This window comes from Electrona antarctica (assembly GCF_951216825.1).
Source record: "Electrona antarctica genome assembly, chromosome: 6".
Classification (NCBI taxonomy): domain Eukaryota; kingdom Metazoa; phylum Chordata; class Actinopteri; order Myctophiformes; family Myctophidae; genus Electrona; species Electrona antarctica.
This window is the reverse complement of record NC_136811.1, coordinates 54,631,408-54,647,809: the sequence shown is the minus strand read 5'-3', so window position 1 is coordinate 54,647,809 and position 16,402 is coordinate 54,631,408. Positions and strand designations below refer to the sequence as shown.

The following is a 16,402-nucleotide window of genomic DNA, read 5'->3' as shown; positions in this document are numbered from 1 at the left end:
CTAATGCAAACCTCAGGTTGAGAACCACTGGTCTAATGCAAACCACAGGTTGAGAACCACTGGTCTAATGCAAACCACAGGTTGAGAACCACTGGTCTATTGCAAACCACAGGTTGAGAACCACTGGTCTAATGCAAACCACAGGTTGAGAACCACTGGTCTATTGCAAACCACAGGTTGAGAACCACTGGTCTAATGCAAACCACAGGTTGAGAACCACTGGTCTAATGCAAACCACAGGTTGAGAACCACTGGTCTAATGCAAACCACAGGTTGAGAACCACTGGTCTAAAGCAAACCACAGGTTGAGAACCACTGGTCTATTGCAAACCACAGGTTGAGAACCACTGGTCTAATGCAAACCACAGGTTGAGAACCACTGGTCTAATGCAAACCTCAGGTTGAGAACCACTGGTCTAAAGCAAACCACAGGTTGAGAACCACTGGTCTATTGCAAACCACAGGTTGAGAACCACTGGTCTAATGCAAACCACAGGTTGAGAACCACTGGTCTATTGCAAACCACAGGTTGAGAACCACTGGTCTAATGCAAACCACAGGTTGAGAACCACTGGTCTAATGCAAACCACAGGTTGAGAACCACTGGTCTAATGCAAACCTCGGCATTCAAAAGGTAGGCCTAGAATGAATGTAGGGGTAGTAGGGGTGTAACGATAGCTGCATCGAAAAATCGATATTCTCTGTGTTCATGTCAAGGTGTCGGTTTGTCCATATAATGTGTTCAAATATAATGTCCATTTATGAGAATCACTGGGTTTACTTTATATCCATAATAATAAATGTTTCCCTAAAAAAGCCTGCTTGTTTCACACAGATTTCATGCGTTTGCTAAACATAGGGTCATATATAGACATAGATAGGGACGGACATTGCTGGTCATTGGAGTGGCTGCACCACTCAACAAAAAAAAATGTAGGAAACAAAGAAATAAAGGGACCCATAAACATGTTTCCGTGACCCACAAATGGGTCCCGACCCGCTGTTCGGGAACCAGAGGGTCAGTGAGCTCCCCCTAGTGGTGTTGGTGGGCTGGTGGTAGGTTCGGCGTCGCCAACAAACAGCTCGCGGTACAGCGGGGGAACAGGTGGTGGTGGGTCAGTGAGCTCCCCCTGGTGGTGGTGGGGAGGTGGTGGGGGGCTCGGCGTCGCTAACAAACAGCTCGCGGTACAGCGGGGGGAACAGGCGCTGCACGGTGAGAGGGTAGCGCTGGCTGAAGCTCCGCAGCTTCTCCACGTGGAGACGACACAGGGAGCGCAACACCGCCATCCTCTGGTGGAGCTGGGGAGAGAAGGAGGGAGGGAGGGAGGGAGCGAGAGAGAGAGAGAGAGAGAGAGAGAGAGAGAAAGAGAGAGAGAGAGTTGACTACTACTATTTGTGACCGCTTCTTACCGAGTCATTGAAAAAATATATGGCTTATAGAGTAATGTCTTGCAGAAACAGGCTTGAAAGGTTCACTTCTGTGGAGTCTAACATGACACCTACTATAGCTACGTGCATTTATTTCATATCTACATGTTGACATTTATTTCAGACATGCTCTAGTATATGTGAAGAGTCTGCCTGTGCTATTATTAACTCATTTTGGATTTAAAATAATAATAATAATAAAATTCTCCTCTCCTGCCTCCATGACTTATCAAAAAAGAGTCACGTTTTTGTCATTATATAGATATACAGTATTTCCACATATCTTCATTGACACCTTAATTTAATTTAAGATTAATTGGTAGCCTTTAGGAAGGCCACTTGACAAGCTCTTCTGTTTTCTTATGTGCCTTTCCAGCACATCTTCTGATTTTGATTTAGTTTTCCGTTCCATATAAAAGTATTTCTCTCCTAAACTAAACTAAACTAAACTGGCCTGGGCCGTGGCTCAGCGGTCCAGGCACCTTGGCTGGTAATCCAGTCTGGCAGTGTGCCGCGGGTTCGACTCCCGATCCTGACGGACTTTACTGCATGTCATCCCCCCATCTCTCTCCCCATTTCCTGTCAGCCTACTGTCTGTCCCTCCATAAAAAATATATAAAATAAAGGCGAAAGCCACAAAAAAAAAGCAAAATGGAATGCTGTCAAGCACTAAAAAGAGAATATTGGCTGAATACCTGAGCATAGTAAAAACAGTTTAAAATGGGGAAAGTGTATACCGGGTTACAGCATTGTGTAAACTGAGCTATGTCACATTGCGTCATTATATAATCAGGGTATAAAGCTTTTTGAGATAATTAGCAGCAATCTTTTGCACAACTTTTGGCCTAATTAACACACATTTGGGTTTGGCTTGGGTTCAGAGTTCAGACTTTTATGATCTCATCATGTGGTTTATTGTGGTGGCCGCAAACCCAGTCATTCTTTACCGAGACAATGAATCACATTCTGTGTTTGTTTTGTGTGTGGATGTAAATGTGATCATGTTGCCATAGCAACTATGATATCTAACTAACTAAATGACTGACAGCGGTCCAGAAAGTTGTACTTCACTCTGGACTCCTCCATCGGTGGCTGAACTCACACTCCTTGAACAATAAGAGAGAGGGCAGCTCCAACATCAAAGCTGCAACGCCTGTGTTGTGTATACACATAGTTTCCTTAGATAGATATTCCACTCTTTGGTTCTTAAGCTTACGTAGGATTCATGATTACTTTTGTCCCTCATGGGTGTGTGTGTGTGTGTGTGTGTGTGTGTGTGTGTGTGTGTGTGTGTGTGTGTGTGTGTGTACCTTGCTGACCAGTCCCTCATGGGTGTGTGTGTGGGTCAGGATGTGGGTCAGTCCCAGCTCCAGCTCTCTCTGGACTCTCTGAACCGACGCTCTGTCCTCCAGACACGGACGGTCTGTAAACACAACCACAATCTCTTTATCTGTCACTTTCCCCATCATGTAGGCTACTTACATAAAGAATATGAAACATGTACTTATCTGTAGTTTTTTAATGAATTGCATTTTTATAGCGCTTTTCCAAGTGCTCAAAGCGCTTTACAATGGTTTATTCATTCATACATTGGGAGGCGTCCTCACTTCCCACATTCACACACCAATGGTGGCAAGCTCACACCGACCAACTCATTGGAGGCAATGTAGGGTTCAGTGTCTTGCCCAAGGACACTTCGACATGTGGACTAGAGGAGGAGCCAGGATTCGAACTGCCGACCCAGGGATCATTGGACGACCTGCTCTACCTCCTGAGCCACAGCCTAAAGCGAGTCCAAGTCAAGACCAAGTCCGAGTCAACACAGAGTGTGGAAGGGGGTCGAGTGCGAGTCAAGACCGACGGGAGGTGAGACCGAATCGAGACCAAGACGAGATTTGTTTTCTTTCTTCACATTAGATAGGTACACAAAACACTGCAAGAGCAGGCAGTCGCTCGCATCAGCTGCACTCCGTTACGTATAAGTTACTGTAGCTGTCTATGAGCGCCAGACAGCTTTCTTATAATGTTAATGTGAACGGCCTCCTCATAGTAGTATGGGTATAATACATTTATTTCATTGCATTGTAATTTGTAAGCGACTCGTGACTCGAGTGGACTCGGTGGGGGAGGAGTCCCGAGTCCCATGGTCAGATACCGAGTCAAATTAAGGGCGAGACAGAGACGAGACCGTCAGACCGAGTCAATTACAATAGTAGGCCTACTAACATAGGCTACATAAAGAATATGAAATATACAGTTCCCCCTCAGTCACGTGCAGTGCAACATGAAACATCAAGCCTATCCTAAGAAACATCAAAAGACGAAAACTAAAACACAGCGTAAACAAACATTTTTGTCATAGCGCACGCAACCTAAGGTGAAGTTGATCATAGCGCAGGTGATTGCAACAACCACCGATGGTGGACAGCCGTTCTAAACTTTCTGCGAATCTGCCAATAATCATATCATTTGAGACACGCGTCCGAGTTTTGGCGTGGGGTCAAACAAGGGACTCCTGAGACGTTGAGCCCCTTCCCCTATTGCAGGGGTGTCCAAACTATTTTCAAAGGGGGCCATATTAGAACCAGTGTTGTTTTCGTCGACTAATACATATAGTATTTCAAAAGAAAAATCATATTTGAATTAATACATTGAATTCATTAATTTCACGATACGTGCAACAAATCATATCAAGCCTAGCTTATATCAAGCTCGTAGCACGGCACAGAGTGCCGCGCTTGTAGATCTGCAAAATGTTTTAATCGTGACAATGTGGTGCAAATCTTTGAATATACTGTATATTCTTTCACAGTGAACGTTTTAACTTGTATCTTTGCCTCTGGGCGGGTCCCTGAAACATCATATTTTGAGATGGGGGGGTCGGCGGCCAAGTACATTCTGGGGGTCCTTGACATGAAATTGTTTGAAAATCACTGACATAGAAACATAGGGTTCTTTTTCTCATAAAACTGTCATGATTTTAGACATTTTGTAGAATCGGCCTCAGGTCTAAATGGGTTAAGTAAAATAATTGAGTGGTTTTTCCACCACTGTTGAAAAGGGTCTGCCGGTTGGTCTTACCTGTGTTGATGAGCACCAGGGCGGTGAACAGTGCCACCTGCTGCTCAGTCAGCCTCAGTGCACCACTGTTGAAAAGGGTCTGCCGGTTGGTCTTACCTGTGTTGATGAGCACCAGGGCGGTGAACAGTGCCACCTGCTGCTCAGTCAGCCTCAGTGCACCACTGTTGAAAAGGGTCTGCCGGTTGGTCTTACCTGTGTTGATGAGCACCAGGGCGGTGAACAGTGCCACCTGCTGCTCAGTCAGCCTCAGTGCACACATCCCGTGAGCAAAGTCGAACACTGCGCTGATCAGATCCCCACAACCTGTTGGGAGACAGACATGTCCAACATGTCCAACATGTTCAGCATGTCCAACATGTCCAACAATACACCGTAAAGTGAAGACATGTCCAACATGTCTAACAAGCACTGTGAAGTAAAGACAACGTCCAACATGTCCAACTGTTGGACATATACGTGTCTCCACTTCACAGTAGCCTATATTGTTGGACTCCAACAATATAATGTGAAGTGGAGACACGTCTAATTCTGTGTTTTGCTTTGTGTATAATGTCTATAATGTTAACTTATGACTGTAAAGCATTTGATTCCTGTCCTGCCTGTGAAGCACTTTGAACTGCAACTCTGTATGAAAGGTGCTATATACAAATAACGTTTATTATATTATTATATATTATATTAATTACATGAATTGAATTGAACTGTCTCCCTCTCAGCTGTCCTACTGTAGATTGATTGAAATGATTGATTGATTGATTGATTGAAGAATTTATTAACAGTTTGCAGAATTACAGTACATTTCAAGCACAAACTCAATACAAAGGCTGTTAACTGTGAGTGGACGACCCAATTAAGCATTACACTTGTTTCCAATAGGGTCCACCATGTTCAAATCATCAAAACATTTAGAGACGTACAAATAGACACTTCTATAGACAGAACAGGAATTCATCATAAAGGAGGTAAAAAGGGAAAAGAAACATATACAGTGAGGGGAAAAAAGGGGTGGGCGGTGGGGGGGATTCACGTTCAGCTCCGTTAATTTGTTTGTTTTCCTTGGAGGAGCTGCGTTGGGTCCCCAAGTTGGCTCAGTGGCCATACCTTGAGTTGGCTGTGTGGCCGCGACCGTCTCTAGTGTTGTCCTTGCGTTCGTGTTTGAGGGATTCCGATTTTACAGGGGCCAGTTTCGAATTGCAGCCATCCGTAGGTGCCCTTTGAGAGCGGTTTTGAAAGAGTCAAGGGATTCGCATGTCTTAATGACAGTTGGTAGGGCGTTCCACATTTTGGTGGCATAGGAGCGAAAATAATTTAGTCCCTTGTTTGTGCCGAATCTGGGTTGTACATGGTTTGTTGCACTCCCTCTGGTGTTGTGGGTGTGGACTTCGTTAACATTAAGGAAGTATCTAGACAGGTACATGAGTATCTTGGTGGTGTATCGAATCTTGTGGACCAGACCCATTGCAAGATGCTGTACTCTGTCGTCGACCCTAAGCCATTCCAGCCTGTCGAAGTGGGCAGGGGTGAGGTGGGTTCGGGGGGCTAGGTCAAGTAGGAGCCTGACCAGTTTGTTTTGGGAAGTCTGGAGCCTGGTTTTAAGGGCTTTTGAGGTGCTGTGGTACCAGGAGGTGCATGCATAGTCAAAGAAACCCTGTACAAGGGCTCCTGTTAAGGTCTTCAAGGTGTTTTTGTTGACCAGTGAGGAGATCCTGTAAAGGAATCTTGTTCTATGGTTGACCTTTTTGATTACGTTGGTGGCCATTTTATCACCGGAAAGATTAGCCTCCAGGATGGAACCTAGGTAGGTAATTTCATCTTTACGTGTGATAACATTGTCACCCACTTTAACCAAGATAGTTTGTTATCAGCGAGCCAGGTGCAGATTCTACCGAGTTCAGAGCTGAGGGCATTTTCAACCTGCAGTTTGTCCCTGTCCGAGACCAGCAGTGCTGAGTCATCTGCGAACAGGAACAAGTTGCAGTCACAAGCTGAAGTCATGTCGTTATATATATATATATATTAGGAACAGTAGAGGCCCTAGTATGCTTCCTTGTGGAACGCCACAGCTCACTGGGAGGGGGGGGGACAGTGTTCCGTTCACTTCCACCATCTGTTCTCTCCCCTCCAGGTAGGATTGCATCCAGCTCACTGATGTGCTATCGAAACCAATTGCTTTTAGCTTGTTAACCAGTATGGAGTGGTTCACGGTGTCAAAAGCCTTTTGGAGGTCCAGCATGACCATGCCGCAGTATTTGCCAGCGTCCACCTCTTGTTTGATGTGGTCGCTCAAATAGAGAAGGCATGTGTCAGTGGAGTGGGATGTTCTGAAGCCAGATTGGAACTCGTACAATAATTTATTAGTGGCAAGATACTTTTCAACCTGTTCATAGACTATTTTTTCCATCACTTTCGAGATGGAACTAAGAATAGAAATAGGGCGGTAGTTGCCGGGGTCTAATTTACTCCCTTTCTTGTGCAAGGGGGTTACTTTGGCCAGTTTGAAATCTTGGGGGACCTGTCCCTGTTTGATGGAGAGGTTTACTATGTGGGTGATGATTGGAGCTATAGAGATGGCTGAGTCTCTGAGAAATTTGGTGGGAATGTTGTCATGGCCTGTGGCCTTGTGGGGTTGGAGGGCACTCAGTTTCTTAATTACCTCATCAGTTGTTACCATAACTAGTTTAAAATAGTCTTTACAAACACCTAGGTTTCTGTAGAAGGTTGTAATGTGCTCTACACCAAAGAGCCCAGAGTGGGAGGGCAGTTTGTTAACCAGAGTTGTTGCTATGTTTGTAAAGAAGATATTCAAGTAGTTGGCCACATCAAGGTTGTCAGTGATGAGAGTGTTGTCCGATTTGATGTTTATGTTTGAAAACCTGGTTTTTAGTTTCTGACCATAGCCTAGTTGATTGTTTAGTAGCTTCCAGAGCCCATGAGGATTGTTTTTGTTTTCCTGTGCTTTATCATTGATGAAGTTACTTTTAGCTGATTTGGTCATGGCAGTTACACTGTTTCTTAGCTTGATTCGTTGGGACCATTGAAATATTAACAGTTTGCAGAATTACAGTACATTTCAAGCACAAACTCAATACAAAGGCTGTTAACTGTGAGTGGACGACCCAATTAAGCATTACACTTGTTTACAAGAGGGTCCACCATGTTCAATTCATCAAAACATTTAGAGACGTACAAATAGACACTTCTATATAGACAAAGAACAGAACAGGAATTCATCATAATGGAGGTGAAAATAAACATATACAGTGAGGGAAAAAGGGGGGTGGGCGGTGGGGGGGGATTCAGATTTTACGGGGGCCAGTTTCGAATTGCAGCCATCCGTAGGTGCCCTTTGAGAGCGGTTTTGAAGGAGTCAAGGGATTCGCATGTCTTAATGACTGTTGGTAGGGCGTTCCACATTTTGGTGGCATAGGAGCGAAAATAATTTAGTCCCTTGTTTGTAGGCCTATACTGTCTGTCTCTCTGTCCTGTTCTGAAGAATACATTACATACACTCAGTCATATGGGACTTGCTCAGGGAGCACTTATGAGTGTTCACTCATTGAAGTGGCTGTAGATGGAAATCAGTTGTTCCCAAACTTTTCAGTTTGAGACCAAAAAGAGAAATTAGACGTTTGCCCGGGAAGCCAAAGTAGTGAAATTCGCACAATACTGTGCTAAGCGACGCGTTGTGCACTTGTTAATTATTAATTATTGTAAATTAGATTTGTCTATTTGTCTGTTTTAAAATGTATACAATTATTTAAGTTTTTTTTACTCTTACCCAGAGACTTGAAGAGCTCAGCTCCGGCGAACTTCCCGTCGAAGAACACCGTGCTGTTGTCTGTGTTGAACAGCCTGCTCATCCTGACCAGAACCACCTCCATGGAGCCTGATTACAACATGGAGAAACCATTTAAATGTACCAGAACCACCTCCATGGAGCCTGATTACAACATGGAGAAACCAGTTTAAATGTACCAGAACCAGCTCCATGGACCCTGATTACAACATGGAGAAACCAGTTAAATGTACCAGAACCAGCTCCATGGACCCTGATTACAACATGGAGAAACCAGTTAAATGTACCAGAACCAGCTCCATGGACCCTGATTACAACATGGAGAAACCAGTTAAATGTACCAGAACCAGCTCCATGGAGCCTGATTACAACATGGAGAAACCAGTTAAATGTACCAGAACCAGCTCCATGGAGCCTGATTACAACATGGAGAAACCAGTTAAATGTACCAGAACCAGCTCCATGGACCCTGATTACAACATGGAGAAACCAGTTAAATGTACCAGAACCAGCTCCATGGAACCTGATTACAACATGGAGAAACCAGTTAAATGGACCAGAACCAGCTCCATGGAACCTGATTACAACATGGACAAACCATTTAAATGTACCAGAACCAGCTCCATGGAGCCTGATTACAACATGGAGAAACCAGTTTAAATGGACCAGAACCAGCTCCATGGAACCTGATTACAACATGGAGAAACCATTTAAATGTACCAGAACCAGCTCCATGGAGCCTGATTACAACATGGAGAAACCAGTTTAAATGGACCAGAACCAGCTCCATGGAACCTGATTACAACATGGAGAAACCATTTAAATGGACCAGAACCAGCTCCATGGAACCTGATTACAACATGGAGAAACCAGTTAAATGGACCAGAACCACCTCCATGGACCCTGATTACAACATGGAGAAACCAGTTAAATGGACTAGAACCAGCTCCATGGAGCCTGAATACAACATGGAGAAACCAGTTAAATGTACCAGAACCAGCTCCATGGAGCCTGAATACAACATGGAGAAACCAGTTAAATGTACCAGAACCTGGACCACCTCCATGGAACCAGGAGACGATGGAAACAAGTTTAAATTGATATTTCACTTTCAAACATATGACTGGGGTTATTTTAACTGGCTCAAAGATCATTTTGGAGGGTCTTGGCCTGAGAGAATAAGCCAAACAGTGCAGATTGATGTATTATGGTCTCACCGGTCTTGAGGAGAGCGATCTGGTCGTTCTGGTTGAGCAGACGGAACCCTGGGAGGTGTTTGGCAAACTCCACCACGAACTGGACGGCCTCGGTGACACGCACCGAACACCACGCCCACATCTCGTCTACCGACTGATAGAGAGACATAGAGACACAGAGAGAGAGAGAGAGAGAGAGAGGTGAAACCACGCCCACATCTCATCTACCGAGTATCAAACTTTATTTAAAGACAGACAGACAGACAGACAGACAGACCTTGTTCTGGTACTGATGGATCTCCTCGATGCTGAACACTTTCCATCTCAGAGTGTGCAGATCCTCAGCTGTGTACTGACTGGTGTCTCTGTGAGCACGCACCACACTGGCACACAACTCATCTGTATACACACACACACACACACACACACACACACACACACACACACGCGCACGCACGCACGCACGCACGCAGGCAGGCAGGCGCGCGCGCGCGCACGCACGCACGCACGCACGCACGCACGCACGCAGGCAGGCAGGCAGGCACGCACGCACGCACGCACGCACGCACGCACGCACGCACGCACGCACACACACAAGAAAAACACTAAAGGTGAAATTTGTTTTGTTTTGTTTAACAGTTATGTGTTTGTTGTTACAGTAGATTATTAAGATTAATAGTAGAGAAATGAATCTACGCATGATGAGATGAGACAGAGGTGCAAACTGTTATCCACCTACTACATGAATAGTGTGTACTGCTGTTAATAGTTGGATGGAGACTAACTGTTATCCACCTACTACATGAATAGTGTGTACTGCTGTTAATAGTTGGATGGAGACATGATGAGATGAGACAGAGGTGCAAACTGTTATCCACCTACTACATGAATAGTGTGTACTGCTGTTAATAGTTGGATGGAGACATGCAGAGGATACATTTCACATACAGGTTGAATACCAACAAAGTCACAATTTGACCAACTCGCTCCAGGCGTACAGCCGGCGGAACAGCTCAGCCTGGTATTCCTAAAGTAACCTAAGTAAATTATGCTTAAACGGTTAAACCTAACCTTATTCCTAACCTTAACCTCAGTAAAACTATGCCTAAACCTAACCTTATTCCTAACCTTAACCTCAGTAAAACTATGCCTAAACCTAACCTTATTCCTAACCTTAAACCTCAGTGAAACTATGCCTAAACCTAACCTTATTCCTAACCTTAAACCTCAGTAAAACTATGCCTAAACCCAAACTTATTTCTCAGTATAACAAAATAAAGAATAGAAGAACCGCCGCACCGAGCGAACGGCGTGAGGTCGGTAGGGACAAAAACGAGGGCGAGATGGATTATGGGCAACGGTGGGGGGGGGGGGGGGGGGGGGGGGGGTGTCGGGCCCAAGTCCCTTTGAATAAAGGGACTTGAATAAAGGGACTTGGCGAAACATAGCGAAAACAGCAGATCTACAAGCTCACAACGACGCATTGAGAGCTTGTAGATCAGCCATTTTCGGGGTGCAGCCCAGCACTCTTTAGCTAGTGTAGATGTGGTGTAAGACATGGATTTAGAAAAACAAATTTGTTCAACACCAAATGCTGCGTTCAAGTTCAAAGTCAAAGTCGTACGATTAGTCACAGACGTTACCGCAGTGAAATCTGTTCTCCGCATTTGACCCATCTCTTGGAACGGAGCCGCAGCGTGCGCCGCGCTCGGGAATCATTAGCCTGGGCACCATTTCATTTGGGTATATGATCCTATCGGGAGCGGATGATAGTCGACAGGCAGGAACAACAGGCGGCAACTTCCTTTTCCCTCAAACCGATTTTTCTCAATAAAAGCTACAGGCTACGAGAGCTTTTATTGAGAAAATGAAAAGGAATTTGCCATAGATATATATAAAGTTACCGCCTGTTGTTCCTGCCTGATCGACTACAAAACAATACTACAACATGACGTAACGATATCATCCGCTCCCGACAGGATCATACGGACTTTTGAAACAGAGACCAGGCTTTCCTCCGAGGTGGTGGAAAGCCTGGTGAGGCGAGGTTAGGGAATCATTAGTTGATTTGACCCCCAATCCAACCCATTGATGCTGAGTGCCAAGCAGGGAGGCATTGGGTCCCATTTTTACACACTCTAACCACAAGGCCACTGTCTGGTTAGGTTAGAGACTTCGGAGAAAAATAATCTCCTGAATGGTGCTACCGGCATGGCATGGAAAGGAGTGGCATTTGCATTTCTTTCACCATGTAGTAAAAGCTGCATTCGTGGTCTGGAGAGGACAGTTGTTTTACAGACGGGGTAAAAGGGCAGAGGCTGAAGCCCCTTTTGACGTCTATGTGTGCACGACCCTGATATGTAACATAACATGTCACCTATGTTCTTCAGAGTGTGTGGATATGGAGCGAACAGCTCATCCAGGTGGTCGCAGGTTCGAATCAGGTCAGGAGACACCTGTCTGGAATCATACCCTAAAACCACAAGAGGTGGACATTTATTTTATACAATGACAACAGTGACATTGTGTCATTCATTCGTGCAGGACATGACATACTAGCCTGGCTAATAAGCCAGACCGAATCAGCCGTTGGCAAAAAAAAATTGCCTGCCGGCGGATTAAGGTCTGGAGAGGCTCAATTGTACGCCCATTTCCTACACCAGAGAACTGGTGTGGCCAATCGGGACACGGTATGCAATATGGGCGGGCTTTGGTACAGTGACGTTCAATGCTTGAGACCTTTGACTGACGGTAGCTCTGACCAATTGCGTCAAAGAGAAAATGTTTGAACCCACCCCCCGGGAAACAAGATCCATACACAGCATCTCCAGACTCAAATACCACACGACAGTGTGATTTGAGTCTGGCTTATTAGCCAGGCTAATGACATACAGTACAGTACGTGACCACTGGGGGGCAGATGTGTGAATGGGTGAATGTAATGCACCATCTACTGTATGTGAAGCGTTTTGGATAAAAGCGCTACAAAAATGCACCATTTACCATTTTTACATTTAGAATGTCATTACAAGACAATTGACTGGATCTAGTTTAGTTGACTCTACAAAATCCAGAGAATTGTTTTTGATTGATTAGATGCTGTTATTGTGGTCCTATATTATGTGTTCAATGTATTCATCATCAAGACATAGGCTACAATAATAAAAGGGTAAAATAAAAGGTATTATTTAGAGGAAACGGTCTCAGAGAGTGAAATAAGACCATGAACCCTGCGCGTCATTGATCTGAGAGTTACAGGTAACGACTAAAATCACAGGAAAGACGAAGACCATCAAAACGTGCATGGTCTTGAGAACGGACTTCATACCGACACCGGCGTGCATGTGTGTGACAATAAACCGTGATGTGACAATAAAGTTGATTCTGTGTGTGCATGCATATGTGCGTGCCACGTGCGTGCATGTGTGTTTGATGAATTGAATACTTTATTAGACAGCAACAGAGTACAAACAAACACTTGGTCTAAAAGGAATAGCACCAAAAAAAGTCCTTGCAGTCTTGACTCTTGAGTGTGTGTGTGTGTGTGTGTGTGTGTGTGTGTGTGTGTGTGTGTGTGTGTGTGTAGTGCGTGCGTGCGTGCGTGCGTGCGTGCGTGCGTGCGTGCGTGCGTGCGTGCGTCCGTCCATGCGTGCGTGCACCTCACCTCTCCCGTCAGAGTCCCCTCTGCCCTGGGTTCTGGTGACAGGCGACAGGCTGGCACTGCCGTGGTGGTGGTTGTGGTGGTGGTAGGCCCCGCCTGAAGCCTGGGACTCGCCTGGGGAGTACACCAGGTAGGAGTGCACCTCGGCGGGGTAGGGCAGCAGCTCGGCGACCTCCCCGGTGGGGAAAGGGTAGGCGGAGCCAGGCTGCAGCAGAGGAGGAGGCCCGGCGTTGTTGTGGCGTTGCATCTGGGATCGAGACGGGTTATTTTATAGATAAATACAAACTAACCAAAAAACTAGAATTCAAAAGATTTTAGTTAAATCAAATCAAATAAAAGTACCCACAACATTTTAGTTAAATCAAATAAAAATAAAAACTATTAACTGAAATGTCATAAAAAGAGGCAATATTTGCCTTCAAAAACAGTTTAATTTAGCAAATCTACAAGCTCACAGCGAGTTGCGGTGCGATCAACCGACACATTGTCAGCTTGTCAATCTGCTAAACTCAGAGTTTTTGAATCTTTCCTCTGACTGTATTACAATTTAAAAAAAGACTAAAACACTAAAAAGTCAACTAACTAACCCCACCCTTTTCAACTAAGTCAAATAGCAAACCGGCGTTAAAAACATATTAAAACTAAACTGATGTAACCCTGGGCCGTAGGAGGTCACAGTGCGCGTGTCGCTGCTGCTGTTGTTGTTGTTCTTGTTGCTGCTGCTGGCGGTGACGAGCCACCTCTGCAAACAGAGAGTCCCTCTGGCGCTTTGACATCCTGCCAAACTTCACCGCTGAGGAGGGAGGGTGCACAGGGTCATTTAAACACCCCCACAGGTCCATGAGAGGGTGCACAGGGTCATTTAAACACCCCCACAGGTCCATGAGAGGGTGCACAGGGTCATTAATGTCCTTAAAACTGTTTTGTTGCAAGGAGTTGCATTGAGACTTGTACACAGTACAATTTCAGGAGACACCGCCACAGGTTACATTCTTACATAGTACAATTATCAGGGTTCACATATGGGTCCATTTGGTTCCATATGCACTCCCTTGAGTTAAATCAACAGAGAGGATTGTACTGTGCACATGCACTGGAACGCCCTACCAACAGTCATTAAGACTTGCGAATCCCTTGACTCCTTCAAAACCGCTCTCAAAGGGCACCTACGGACGGCCGCAATTCGAAACTGGCCCCCGTAAAATCTGAATCTGAATTTTTTTTCCCTCACTGTATGTTTCTTTTCCCTTTTTACCTCCATTATGATGAATTCCTGTTCTGTTCTTTGTCTATATAGAAGTGTCTATTTGTACGTCTCTAAATGTTTTGATGAATTGAACATGGTGGACCCTGTTGTAAACAAGTGTAATGCTTAATTGGGTCGTCCACTCACAGTTAACAGCCTTTGTATTGAGTGCTCGAAATGTACTGTAATTCTGCAAACTGTTAATAAATATTTCAATCAATCAAAAATCAATCAATCAAAAAACTTGACCCAAAATATAAGACCCAGATGAGGCCGATTCTCCAAATGCCTTCTAAGTCAATAGTTCTCACACTTCCAAGATTATTTTTCAAAAATGTTCAAAAACAGCAGGTGTAGAAGCTTGCAGCGGCGGTGACACTACTACATGAACAAAATAATAAGTTGGTCTGTTGTGAGAGTAAACAATCTCCAACTACATTTGCATAGATTATATGGTTATATTGCAGATCTAAAAGCTCGCAACGTGTCGCACCGATGTGACGCGTGTTGAATTGAGCCTGTGTTTTCTTCTTGACATTCGACATTCATGCCATTACTGTCGGGTGAAAACCTCATCATGTCCAAAACGCCAAAAGTTTGAAAAGCTTACAGATCTATCATCTGCTAGCGATGCACAGATATGGAAATTCTTGTCCGATACCGATGATCGAAATAACAATTTAACCGATAGACGATACTGATACCGATATATTTTGTTTTTTGTTGTTTTTATTTCCCCCTTTTGTGCCAGGGAATCAAATACATCTTCAATACAAAAATAAATACATGTTCAGAATCTACAGCTTGGTAGGCTGCAGATAATAAACCAACACTCCACCATAGCCAACACAAAATGTATGCTTATCAACAACAGATAAAGATCGGCTACCGCCATCGGTTGATTTAAATTGCCGATACCGATATTGACCGATAACGGCAAAATATCGTCCGATAGCGAGATGTGGCCGATACGCATCTGTGTCACCTTATAGCTTTTAACCATTTTAACTTTAGCCGTTGAAAAATAGCAGATCTACACGCTCTTTAAACTTTAGCTGTTGAAAAATAGCAGATCTACAAGCTCTTTAACTTTAGCCGTTGAAAAATAGCAGATCTACAAGCTCATAGCGCGGCACTCGGTGCCGTGCTATGAGCTTGTAGATCTGCTATTTTTGAAATATATATATCATTCTGGGGGTCCTTTACATGAAATAGTTTCCAGAAAACTGTTAGGCCTCACTCACACCTTCGCATCTAGCATACAACATTGTTGGATGCTAGATGTAAACAAAGGGTTTGTTTACATCTTGCCCCAATGCATTTCCAATGGAAGTCACATGGTTTGACACAACATTTTTGTTTTACGGCTTTCGGCTGTGTTTCGACTGCCCCCCTCCCCCTCATACAACAAAAATGTTGTGTCAAACCATCTTACTCCCATTGGAAATGAATTGTGAGCTTTCATCAGTAAACAAGTCTCATGCAGCAGCTATACAACAATCTGTTGTGACCGTGTGAGTGAAGCCTTAGGATTTAGGAGACATTTGTAGAATATGTTCTCAGCTCATACAACACTAGCATGAAGCATTGTGTGCTGCTCACCATCGCGGCTCATCCCCTGAGCAAGGCACTTCTGCAGCCGGCAGTGCTGGCAGCGGTTGCGGGAGGCGCGGTCGATCTGACAGTTACTCTGTCTGGAGCAGGAGTAGGACACGCTGGGCAGCTGACTGCGGCGGAAGAACCCCTGGAACAATGCATTATGGGTGGAATTTATACCTCTGGAACAATGCATTATGGGTGGTATTTATACCCCTGGAACAATGCATTATGGGTGGTATTTATACCCCTGGAACAATGCATTATGGGTGGTATTTATACCTCTGGAACAATGCATTATGGGTGGTATTTATACCCCTGGAACAATGCATTATGGGTGGTATTTATACCTCTGGAACAATGCATTATGGGTGGTATTTAGACCTCTGGAACAATGC

At 44.6% G+C, this 16,402-nt stretch overlaps 1 protein-coding gene across 1 annotated transcript; it reads right to left on the bottom strand.

Annotated features, from left to right (window-relative positions):
• Positions 1 to 459: 459 nt before the first annotated feature.
• On the bottom strand, positions 460 to 16,200 carry rorc (RAR-related orphan receptor C; the record flags this gene model as incomplete). The annotated part of the gene is made up of 10 exons (XM_079502879.1): positions 460 to 1,299; positions 2,739 to 2,851; positions 4,702 to 4,812; positions 8,288 to 8,395; positions 9,523 to 9,655; positions 9,779 to 9,900; positions 11,879 to 11,974; positions 13,166 to 13,409; positions 13,819 to 13,955; positions 16,011 to 16,200. 10 exons carry the CDS (start codon positions 16,198 to 16,200, stop codon positions 1,117 to 1,119), a joined length of 1,437 nt encoding a protein of 478 aa, XP_079359005.1. The 3' UTR covers positions 460 to 1,116.
• Between the last annotated feature and the right edge of the window lie 202 nt (positions 16,201 to 16,402).